Raw genomic sequence first — 12,821 nt, forward strand, 5'->3', positions numbered from 1 at the left:
CGGGTAAATGTGTAATTTTTCTTTACCTTTCTTTAATTTTATTTGCTGAGTCTCAGAATTGAAATTACAGATTACTGACTTTGTGTTTCCACATCGTCCATAGTCTGTGACTTCTGATCACACACACACACGCACGTACACACACACACACACACATACACACAGATTGTGTGAGATTGTGGTTTGCCTACAACACAGGAACCAATGTCTTTTCTCAGATAGAGAGATGGGTACATACGATAACGGGAGAATTTAATGAGAGATAATGAGAAGAGAGAGGTAGAAGTCGACACGGTGTGGCTATACACTTTTGGTTCAGGGTGTTTGGACTGTCGGATAGCTGTATTTGATAGAGGTAAGCCTGCTCAACGTGACCGCTTATAGGGGAATGTGGAGCGACAAGGTGTCATCTAATTTGAACAAATAATTTGTTTTAAAAAGCAAATAAAAAAAAACCGGATCCCCATAACCTGGGATCCCCAAAGATTTACATAGACTTATTTCGTTTTAAATTAACGCTACTGTTTCTGTTTTTTAAAAAGAATACAAATAATATCATTATGATGATTATGATTGCTTTAGCTGGTTATCGATCATAACACACGGGTCCTTAAGACCACTATCGAAATTAACGGGCTTTGAATTCGCAAGGCTGATCATGAATTTGAACTTAACGTTCTCAAACAAATGAAACTTCTGACTCTCCGGATTCTCGTAGGTGCTGTGCTTTTGAACTATACGCGCTCGTGCAAGTAGGCTAGGCGAAGTCGAGTCTCGACTGTCGAGAATTATTCTCGGTCTTTGTAACAGTAATATATTCCCATTCATGCTTACTTCTAAAGCGAGAGTAATTACATCGGTTCAGTGACATTACAGGGTCACTTGTATAATTGTGTGATGTTAAAATATAGGCGTTTAGGCTAGCTAATAAAATACTGATACCGGTTTATCATCGATATAAAGCGCTATGAAAGAACATTTCATTTTTAGGACATTATCCGAGCACATTGGTGACGCACACTGATGACCTTTTGCTCACAGTAGCTTACGAATCATTTCTTTTGTGTAACTGTGAAACGAAAATGGCAGCTTGCGTACCATAAAACGAGACCGAGTTTACCAAAGCGTAAAATTACAACGTGCGATGTCGGACAGTCCCTAACCATTCAAAGTTGTACTTTCCTGTCTCTTTCCACGAAGATACTGCCTGTAGCGCGTCAGCCACGTGCGTGTCACGGAGCGCAGTTTCCAGAAACGCTGCCTCTGAAAAGTAATTTGGCCGAAAGCTTTTGCATTTTCACAGTAGGATAATTACTTTGGATGCAGCATGGACAAGCGAGGCCTTCAAGCATATTTGGGCAGCACGAGAGGGTTTATTTTAGATTTAACATGGTAATGACACGATTACACAGAAAAACGCGAACCACTTGCTCAAAGTTGAACCTGATGGAACACACTCCCCACGCAGAGTGGTTGTTTCCTTATCACTGGTTAATCGCATAGCCCACATAAATCCTTTGTTGGGTGGTTTTACAATAAACTATGTTAGCCCATCCATGCCAAACATTGGTTGATGTCAATGTGTAAACTACAAATTGTTTTTGCGATATGTACCAAAACAACACTTGAACATACATGTAACGAAATAAATCTTCTGCGTTCAGAATTGTATTATTGTTATACTATTAGTTGTAATATGCATTTGATAAAATCTGAATGCGCTTTGGTGATTTCAATGACACTCAGTGGCCACTTTATTAGGTACACCTCCTTGTTAATGCAAATAGCCTGCTTTTCCAAACAGTGAATCAAGCATGCAGACATGATGATTTACTTGTTAATCGACCAAACATTAGAACGGGCAAGACGCGTGACCTTATCGCCTTACGGTGAAGCCACACTATACATTACATTACATTATAGGCATTTGGCAGACGCTCTTATCCAGAGCGACGTACAACAAAGTGTATAACCATAACCAGGAACAAGTATGACGAAACCCCTAGAGAGAAGTACCGGTCCAAGTACAGGGAACAACCGCATAGTTCAACTTGGACCCTGATGGTTAAACTGATTAACACTAACAACGAGAACGGCAACAACGCAATCTATGGAAAAATAAAGATAAATAAAAATACAAGTAGTCGTTAAGACAGTTGATGCGCCTAAGTCACCTATGAAACAGCTGCCTAGTTACAACCCTAAGTTTAGTCATTTACAGGGGGGAAGGGAGGGATGGGGAGAGGTGCAGCCTGAAGAGGTGGGTCTTCAGTCGACGTTTGAAATGGGTCACAGTCTCAGCTGTTCTGACCTCCACAGGGAGGTCATTCCACCATCGTGGGGCCAGAACAGACAGGAGACGCGTTCTATACGCGGCGACAGCCGCCTGGCGCTGCGCCGCGTCCCCGTTTGTGGGCGTGTCACCTATTTTTGACAGACAATTGTGTTCGTTAAATTTTGACCGGGTTTAATGTCGTGTTTCCATGGATGCTGGTGAGAAAATTTTTTTTGACTTAACTTTTTTTTCTTCTGGTGCCCAGGTTGCGCGGCGAAGCTTGTTTGCATCCCACATGTGCAATACAAAGTGTAGGCCTAAATTAGCATTTGGCTATTATTGAGTTTCTAATTAGCAGTCTTAAAAATATATGAATTATTTAAAATCATCATCTGGCACAAATAGTCTATTTAGTATTACTGCGTGGGCCTCCTTAATAGAATAGTATAATTATAAAGTCAGCGTACAATCCCAATCAGTTCCTTTAATCGCTTAATCAGAGTACTGCAAAAAAAATCGTTTCACAATATGATAGCTCGTGGTAAGTCTACCTTTGATGGTTACGACATTATGGCTAATAATCAAATCCTCAATTCAGAATATGAATAGGATTTACACTTCCGGAACCTCACTGTTGAGCTCTATCAGATTCGTTACCGCGACGCGGCGAGGGGGTCAAAGTTGAACTTTGGCCATCTCCCCGCGGTCTCGCCGGGCCGCCGGCAACGCCAACATGCCTAGCGAGGTCTGGCCACCACCTCTCATTCAAAATGAATGGAGGCGGCGGAGCCGCGTATAGTGTGGCTTCACCATTAGACCGTGGTATGATTCTTAGTGCGGTGTGGCTGTTCAAGCATCTCAGAAACTGCCCTCCTGCCTCCTGGGATTTTCAAGCACTACAGTCTAGTTGACCGAGAATGCTGCAATAAACAAAAACATCCATTAAGCCTCAGTTCTGTGGTCGAAAACACCTTGTTAATGAGAGAGGTCAGAGGAGAATGGGCTGACTCAGTCTAACAGCAAGGCCACAAATGCTCAGATAAGAGCTGTTTACGACAGTGGTTGGCAAGGACAACAATTCCCACGGTATGCTTCCATCACCTTGTTGAATCCATGATGATTCAGACTGTACTGCAGGCAAAAGGGACCCTATCTGGAACTAGATAGGCGTACCTAATAAAGTAGCCATTGAGTGGATTTTTCCTTACATTGCAGGTTGCCCTGGGTTACAGCATCTGCTAAACAAAGTGTAATGTAACATAAGGAGGGAATGTCCATCCCCGGCGACAGGGTTTCTACTGTGATGTTTAATGTTCCATGCATTCTTTTCCTGTGTCTGCTCATTAAGAATGAGTCTGTAGGAGCAGTGATGGGGGTCCCGTGGCTGTCGTCTCTCTTTCTCCTGCTCGCTGTACAGATCCTTCCCGGCCACTCACGGCAAGGTATGGCCACCTGCACCACGCAGAGGAAAACCCAGGCAGTTACACAGATTAGAAGCATTCTCATTCAGAAAACTCATTTTTGTTGTTGTTGTTTTTACCCAACAAGCTGTAGTAAGGTGTAGCCCTTCATGGCCAAAGCTAAAAATGCCAGGAAAACGTCAAAGATTATGAATTCCACAAGAACTGCCTTTTATCATACTTCCATGTTTCATCCAGGACAGGACTGCAAAGTTTGCCCTGTATCCCTGAAGCCAAAAATCCTTCAGTCCGGTTTCATTCCCTAATGTAATTACTGTAAATATACAAATTATATGTCAGAGCAGGTTGTGATTTTATGAAAAAACATTTTCTCTGTTGCTCTTCTTCCATAGGCCTGACTTGCACCAACGACTTCATCAATAACATCACCTGTATGTGGAACAGCCCAGGAAGTCATCCAGGAGTGCACTGTGTTCTCCAAGGAGAATTAGAAAGAAGTACTAAACATGTGTAGGGGACCAACATAGAGTTTCATGTTTTTTAGCTGATACCAGTTTATCTACATTTTTGGAACATCAGAAGTGGGCATTGAAAAAAAATGGACAGGGGCTAAATCGTTTGTGCTTATTTGTCACCCAGCAACAGCTGTGATCTAAAGCCCATGGAGGGTCAGGACACCTTACGGAGCTGTCATCTTATATATAAAATCTGGGTACGTTATAAAATATACATTATAATGTAGTCGGTAAAAGTATAACCAGTAAAAAGTTAAGGTCATCCGCAAAGTTTAGTGTGTCTACATGAATTTTTGGAGTAATTCATTGTTTACGGCACACGCTGTGTGTCAAGGGCATAGAACTGTGTAAGAACTTATGCAGTTCTGTGGTTGAGGGGTCTTGATTTGGTGGTTTATTGCCAATGCAGTGCAAACATTTGACAGTTTCCAATTGCCCTCTATAATCTTTTTCTTTTCTCTTTTAGAATTTTAACAGCCTGGATAACTTAAGTCTTACAGTAACGTGTGAAAACGACACTGTTGTCAGGTGTGACTACTGGCCAAAACTGCATAGTAAGTACTTTGGCTATATGCAACTGTGCCTAGGAATCTAGGAATCTAGGAAGCTAGGAATGCACAATAACATCAGGGTCATATCAGAAAAACAAAATTCTTTTACTGAGTTTAGCTTCAGGCCCCGTGTCACTGTTTCATTACACAATGAAAGGAGTGTTTAATACATTTTTATTTAAAATTAATCTGAGTTATTGTGACATCTGGTGATGACCACCTCATGGCCAGCTTTTGCGCACTGTAAAGTCTTTTCGGTACTCAGTGGTAAAAAATTAACCCTGCTGGTAACTCATCATAGACAGTGTGAAGGATTAACTGAGGCCTGTCTTTTGTTGCTGTTGCTTTTCGGCAGTAAAAATGCACCCCCCTGGCAAACCCATCGTTGCCAAGTCAAATGTCTCCTGGAGTCTCAGCAAACCTCCTTCAAAAATGCTCCGCTCCTTTTATTGCGAACTGCAGTACAAACGGTCAGAGCAGCCCTGGGAGGTGAGTGGTGCCGACAGGTGTGTTACTGGAGTGTGCGTGTCACAGGACATCAGTAGGATTTCAGATGAACTCTGACCCGCCCAGCAGCTCCGCCCTGATGATGAAGTTCCCGTTTTCTCTGTTTGTCTGTCCGTGCTTCTGTCTCAGAATGCGGTGTCAAGGAACCTCACGGCCAAACAGATGTCAGTAGAGCTGCCCGAAGACGAGCTTGAAAAGGGACAGCTGTATGAGGCCAGGGTTCGAGTGAAGCCATCAGAGCCACAGAAAGGGGTGTGGAGCAGCTGGAGCCCCACTGCGTCCTGGAGTTCAGAGGTCGGGAGGATCCCTAAAACACGTAATGGCTTAATTCATGTAACCATGACCATTTTGAATGTTTCTATCTTGTAATGTGTAACAGTTATTTTTCAAAAACAATAACAGTTGAAGGATCAATTAACTCATCTCTGCTTGATGTTTTTCTCTTGTTTGCGTAATTGTATTTGATGGCACGTCTGCTGAGGTGAGAAGGAGGGCTCTGTGCTCACTCACTTTCTCCACTGTATTTCTCTTCTCCCTGTCCCGTCCCCTCCCCCCTTTCTCCCTCACCCCTCACTCTCTCTAGCCTCGCCCTCAGTGTCTTTCCCAGGTCTGGGCCCAGAACTGCAGGTGACTTTGGGGCTGGTGACTGCTGCTGTTGCCCTTCTGGTCCTGATCACCTGCAAATTCCACAGAGCTGGCTGGTGAGCAGTGGGGAGGGGCTCATGTGGGAAAGTGACATCACGCAAAGTCAACATGTCACACTGCATCTGTGGGGAGATCATGCATCATTGATTCAGTACTTGTGACACGTCAGTGATAGTACTCTAGGATATTAGAGGGTCACATGCTGATAGGATGGTCTTGATGCACATGCTCAGATGCTCAGTAAAGATATGGGACATATTTTGCTGTGTTTCCCTGCTCATTATTTATTGTTTTCCAGGGTTTACAACCTGAAACTGCAACATGTGCCAAACCCCTCCGCCTACTTCCAGTCCTTAAATTCTGTCCATGGAGGGAATTTCCAGGTAAATCACGAAGGTTGTATCTCTGGAGCATAAACTGGTGGTTTTTAGATTAATTATTTTTAATTGAAATGCACTCAGGGTCACCAGCTAAATTCCTAATACGTGTTTAACTGATGGCTGGATTTCGCTGATGCAGTGTTTAATGATTTTTTGGTGTGTAAAAACAGCAACTGTGTGTTGTGAGGCACTACACTTAGTAATAGGGCAATTCATTTTAGTCTCAAGGTTTTTCATTAAATTAAGCTGAAAGCGTTGTTAGTATGATTTCAAATTTATCAAATCGATCAGTCCTGACGAACCTTACAAAGTCACGCCGGGAAATTACCTTTGATGCGTGACGCAATAGGTGGAAGACAAACAGCTCTGCTATTACACCTTTTGGTTGAAAAGATGATAGGAATGGACAGCACTGAAATTTGATTCTGAATCAAAGGTCATTATCAATGACTCAGATGACACAGAAGATGTGTAGAAGACATAGTCGCTGATTATAAGACCACAATACAGCTGTTCACATTTGAGCCAGAGGAGATTGGAGTTGTACGATTCTTCCCAAAGCCAACAGCGAGAGCACTTTCTGGGAAATTTGCTTTTTTGCCCACATTCATACCAGACGACTGATACCGATTGTGCGTGCATCCAGTACATCGATATTAGACAATATGGGCTGCATGCTAACAGTTTTAGCTCTATCAATGGCTGCAGATGGACAGCACTATCTAGCTTAGGTCCTACCTTAGGACCCCCTCTAATCCACCTCTAGCAAGTGAATTAGTCTAGCGTCATATTTTGATTTAACCCGTTTTGCATTAGCGTTGTCGCAATAACTATCGTATGCGCATCAAGCATAGGCTAATTCTTTAATGGAAAAAGGGCTAGCTGTAGCTAATTTGACAGTATCTAATTTCCTAATTCTATCACATCACAAAATATGATGTAGGTGATCATTCCAAAGATTGATTTGATCTTTTACAGCTTATTTCTTGCCTTTATTTCAATAAAATTATGCTTATTAACATTGTGAATCATAAAATACGAATCTGTTCATTGTTCAGTCTCCTGTTTCTCTATTCTGTCCTGTCCAGAAATGGCTGAGTCCCAGGTTTGCCCCAGAATCCTTTGATGTCCCTCAGAGCTTTGAGGACATCTCCGCTGTTGAGGTGTTCAAAGCCAAGGACGTCACCACCCTGTTCTACAGCAAGCACGCAAGTGACCCCAGAGAGAAGTGCGATAGCAGCTCCAAGCCCCCCAGCTCCTACAGTGTGGAGGTCTGTCCAGTGTACTCCGGCTACAAATCTGGGGTGGTGCACTCTGGGGAGGAAGTTGGTGGGGAAGGGGTGGAACTTGAAAATACCCCCCTCCAAGTCAGTTGTACCTACCAGCAACTAGGAGGGGAATCCAGACAGCTGGATCCTGGCTGCATGGAGCAGAATGAGAAGGAGGAGGAGGAAGAGGAAGAGGAGGGTGAAATTGAGAATGGCCCAAAGGTAATGGACACTCTTCCTCCTCTAACCATCCTCCCCTTTACACTACTTGTTCCTGCGACCCCCTCTCTCATCCCTCTACCCCCTCACCTTCCCAGTACCCCTTTGTTGCCCTTCCCCTTTCACGATTTTGACTCAAATACAGCTCCTGGTAGCAGTAACACCTCAGGACCATTGGAGGGAGCTCTTGGTAGATCCCCCTTTGCAGAACTTGAGCCCTCCAGTGGTGACTATATGTCAGTGCAGAGTGCCCGCTGTAACAACTCCCTTTGAGTTTTTTTTCTCAGTTCATAAAGGGACACTTCATCCAAAAATGAAATTAAGGTGTGTTTCCACTTTCCCAGAGTACTATCTATACATCCAGATAGTTCTGCTAGAGTTTTCTAGATATCGGCTTTAGCTCATCCTGGCGCAATGGAGCTCAACGGGTCCCTAACATTTGTGGCCTCAAAAGCACCGGAAATTGACATTTGAAAAACCCAGAAGAACATCTCTTTCCAAATATAATGCCACAGTTACTCATGAATACCCACAGAGCTTAATTTCTGCTCGGTTTCATCAACAAGACCAGGTCAAAACCTAGTATATGGCTGGATCTGGCGACCAATGGTGTAACTTCACCATAAATGGTGTAACTTCATCACTCAGTTACAGACATTTGTGTTTATAGGGCTGGACCCGCTGTTGCGGTCCAGCCAAAAATGTTGACACAATGTTTTAAAACAACATTGACACTGTGCCCCAGAATACTGGTGTGCTTTGGTTGAGATTTTGCACGAATATACACAGTTGGCATACTTCGTAGAAAGTAGTTTTCGGTGAAACATTTCACAAATTAAGCTCTTTGGATGTTTGTAAGTAACCACTGCATTATATTTGGAATGCAATGTTGCTGTTCAGTTTTTCGAGTGTAATTATTTGGTGCTTTGAGCACCACAAACCCATTGAGGTCCATTGTATCAGGGTGAGCTGCAGTAGATATCTAAAAGACTTGTCAAATGTCTGCAAAATTATCTGGATAAATACACAGTACTCTGGGTAAGTGGAAACATACTTTAATTTTTATTTTTTGGGTGAACTGCTCACTTCACAAGGGGCTACTCATCTAATTTGAATCCTTGCGTGCAGATTGGTACCATGCTCATCATTTTATGTAGCTTTATTTGGTGATGCTGCTTTGAAGCCGTAAGCTATTATTAGTGCAGAACCATGTAAACATGACAAGGTGGCTCCTTGCTGCATATTGATGGATATTACGGGGAAAGATCCAGCATACGGAAGCCAGCTCTGTGTATTGTTTGTTGTAAGGAACTGTCATTTAGCTGCAGCAAATGCAAGTTCAGTCATGCCACACTATATTTCCCCAATCAGTATACAATTTCAAGGGCACCATTACCACTATAGAAATGTATTATTTATGGTTGTCAGTATATTAGAAATTTAAATGTATTTTTTTCCAATGGAACATGGTGGCTTGTATACCTTAAACTATACCGTCTCAGGAACTACATAAAATAAATAATCCATATTAGTAAATTGTAATGTTTTTCAGTTGGTCTCAGGTATGAAAGAAAAACTGTTGTTCTTTTATACTTGTAATTTTGTAGTTTTGGGGGGTATTTAAATATTGTAGTATTAACCTACAATATACATACATACATACATACATACCAAATACATAAAATGGTATTTGGTATTGACTGCCTGTTTCTCTCTTTTTGTACTTGTTCTTAAACATTTTGTTTTTGTGTGCTTTCCTATTTATTCCGTAGGTCACATAATTTCCTATTTATTCCGTAGGCCACATAATTTACGCTGAATTCTGACGACTCATTTTCCGAAATTTTTAATATTGTATAACACCTTTGCTGCTTGTAGCAGATTGCTGTAAGAGATGTGCTCTGACAGTTTATATGAATAAAGGATTTATAAATAAACATGTGCACTTCTTTCCTTATCTTTTAAACCAGTTAGAAATGAAGAGCAGATCTAATTATTATAGTTGCAAAAAGTAAGAGAAGGAGCGGTACACGGACAAAGACAATGGCCCAAAAGGTGCTTTTTGGAATGCGGAGGAAGGCCGTGCAAGGCTGCAACATGTAGGTTCAGCACATTTTATTTTTTGCCACGTTTGAATAAAGGCTTTTCACTTTACCATTAAGAGTACCTTGGATTCATACTTGTTTGCCACTTGTACTTTGTCACAATTTTGACTGGCAAACCCCTTTTTTTGATGCATTCATTTTTTTAGCTGTCACGATTTGTGAGTGCATGTCGTAACTTCCGCCATTGTGGCTTTTTGTCTTTTTCCACCACCTTGCTATGCGATCACAAAAACATTAATGAAAGGGCTTGTTTAGTTTAGAAGTGGACAGAAGAGAAGAGTAAGTAGGGAGATAAACGTTTGCTGTTTCAGCGGAAAACTCAAGTTGAAGTGCAGGCTCATGCAAATGAGGTTTTAACAACAGGAAATGTGAATAGTATGTCAGGGAGAACCCCTTTGCGTCTGCTTTTTGGTTAGAACGCTGCTGTTTTGCGAATCGCTCGCTGAAGGTTTATTGGCAGTTCTGCGGAACCCAGTGGACACTTTGGGTCGGAATAAGTCTGAGGTTTGTTTGGGTGCGAGTTCTGTCCCGTCTAAGGAGTGAAGACCCACTTCTATGTGTCAGTCACAGGAGGCACCCAGACCCACTCAGACTTAGTCCAAGTATCTGTTTTGCTTATGTCCATTGGATTGAATAATTTTCAGGTCTTCAAGGCCAGATAAGAGAGTGTCGATATGTGATAAGAGTCCATGCTGGCACCGAACCTGCCGCTGAAGGAGGTGAATGAGAAAAACAGGGGCGTGTAGGGTGCGCCGTTGGAATTTTCAGAAAAAAGAAGGTCCAACACTGCTGGTGTAATGACTCTGTCAGAATGGCCAGTGGGGCCTTACCTGTGTCCATCAGTCTACGTGTTCAGTCTATGCCTACATTTACTGCAAGAGCACCTGTGGTGGCCCTTCAGCTAATGAAAACAAAAGATAACAGTCATCACACTGAAATACAGGCTGACAGATGTAGCTGCTCTGGTAACACTTTCTTTCAATGGTATAACTAAGCACTACATAGTCATTCATGAATGTTTATGCCAATTTACACAAACTGGAATATAGTGTGTGTCACTTGGTATGTCAGGGTAAGGTCACTTGCTGCATTGGTGGTCACATAACATACCTTGATATTTGTGGTTATTGTAATATTTATAAAATACAGTAAATGTTATGGACCCAAACAAGAACTGTACACTGATAAGAACAAGTTGCAATATAACAAAATGATTCATAAATAAAACCGAAGTAACAGTAGTTTTTTTAAATTCTAAGTTATCAATTTTTTAAAAGTCTTGATTGATAAGATCTTTTAAATGTCAAGTTAGACTGTGGTGTCTGACACATACACGCAAAAAAATGTTTTTCCCGTATCTGTGGCAGTTAGCAGCATGCAGTGTTAACAGTGACGATTACCTGATGCTATTCTGTGATAGATAAAAGGTCAGCTCTGTGAGTCTTGTGATCTGCAGTAACCTGTGTACATTAACCAAAGCACCGTCTGCTGTCAATAAAAACTATGTTACATCTGAAATGATGCTGTTTTACGCCTGACCTGCAGCAGAATTTTCATATAGGTCACTTTCATTTTCTCAATGGGAAGATGAACTCAAAGATTAGCACACATACATAAACACACACACACACACACACCATAGTCTGTAAATATTTGGTTAGTGACACAGTGAAGTGATATTGCTGCTGGCAATCCTCCATCCGTGGGCAATAACCTGTAGATACTGACACTGAGCAGCTACGTAAATATGTACCAGGTTTATTTAAACCATGATTGCCTAAGTTGGAGCCTAGCAGAAGACCTGCTGATGTGGTCATTAGTTGTCCCACACCATCTAAACATTAGTAGTCTATAATTCATCAGTTCCACACCCATTGACAGCACCATGTAAAATGCACAGGTTTATTGAATCCTGCAGGTGAGACTCACTTGCATTGGCAGTTACTCGGTACCATCTGTTCTGTTCTATCCAGGGCATTTTCTGTTTGGTGGTATCAACTGCATCTTGCCTTTTCTTTGTCGTCCTCTAGTGGTTAGTTAAACGTTGCAGGAAAAAATAATAGCGTGAAATGTAGGACAGGCCTACATGTTGCAGTTATTAGACAGTGGGCCAGTTGGTATTGGTCCAGCTCACTGTTCTTTTCTGAAAAGAAATCCCATAGTTAAAGGGGAAGCGAAGCCACATCAAAGGAGCTGCTTCCTGTAGCAAACTCACCCCTCAAAAAAGTCTGCTCCTTTGCTTCCTGTTGCCAAACCCCAAAGCTTCACTGAAATCATCCCTTTTCACCACAGACTGCAAAGAAATTCATTATTCATTTACAAGTTAGATGGTTCACACACACACACACACACACACACACACACACACGCGCGCGCACACACACATACACACACACACACACACACACACACACACACACACACAGAAAACAGGAAGATCAATATCAACTTGTCATTGTCAGTTAATTTATTTTTATTAGCTTCATATCTGAGAATAAATGCTAAATATAACAGGATTGTTTTAACAGTTGTTAAAATAATGGCACAGTGAAGGAACTTTTCATTCAAATGAGCTGTCAGAGAGTACGTCTGGTATTAGCAGCACACGTTTACATGATTGCAAATGTATAAAAACTGAACACAAATAATCTGGACAAAATTGAATTCAATGTCAAAAGAGAACAGCCTTCCATCAGCATTTCACATTTAAGGAGACCTTACACAAGTATCAGGGTGAGCTGCAGTAGATATCTAAAAGACTTGTCAAATGTCTGCAAAATTATCTGGATAAATACACAGTACTCTGGGTAAGTGGAAACATACCTTAATTTGTATTTTTTGGGTGACCTACTCACTTCACAAGGGGCTGCTCATCTAATTTGAATCCTTGTGTGCAGATTGGTACCAAGCTCATCATTTTATGTAGCTTTATTTG

At 41.8% G+C, this 12,821-nt stretch overlaps 1 protein-coding gene across 2 annotated transcripts; it reads left to right on the top strand.

The window, feature by feature from the left end:
* Nucleotides 1-201: 201 nt before the first annotated feature.
* LOC118215957 (interleukin-2 receptor subunit beta-like) lies at nt 202-9,718 on the top strand. Of its 2 annotated transcripts, XM_035396944.1 has the most exons (10): nt 202-355; nt 3,624-3,717; nt 4,089-4,206; nt 4,336-4,408; nt 4,678-4,765; nt 5,118-5,251; nt 5,399-5,585; nt 5,853-5,970; nt 6,213-6,297; nt 7,383-9,718. In XM_035396944.1, exons 2-10 carry the CDS (start codon nt 3,645-3,647, stop codon nt 8,052-8,054), a joined length of 1,548 nt encoding a protein of 515 aa, XP_035252835.1. In that variant the 5' UTR covers nt 202-355; nt 3,624-3,644; the 3' UTR covers nt 8,055-9,718. The 2 variants fall into 2 exon arrangements, with proteins under 2 accessions (XP_035252835.1, XP_035252836.1); XM_035396945.1 differs by lacking the exons at nt 202-355; nt 3,624-3,717 and having other exon boundaries at nt 4,115-4,193.
* The last annotated feature ends 3,103 nt before the right edge of the window (nt 9,719-12,821 follow it).

Source organism: Anguilla anguilla, chromosome 17, assembly GCF_013347855.1.
Source record: "Anguilla anguilla isolate fAngAng1 chromosome 17, fAngAng1.pri, whole genome shotgun sequence".
NCBI lineage: Eukaryota > Metazoa > Chordata > Actinopteri > Anguilliformes > Anguillidae > Anguilla > Anguilla anguilla.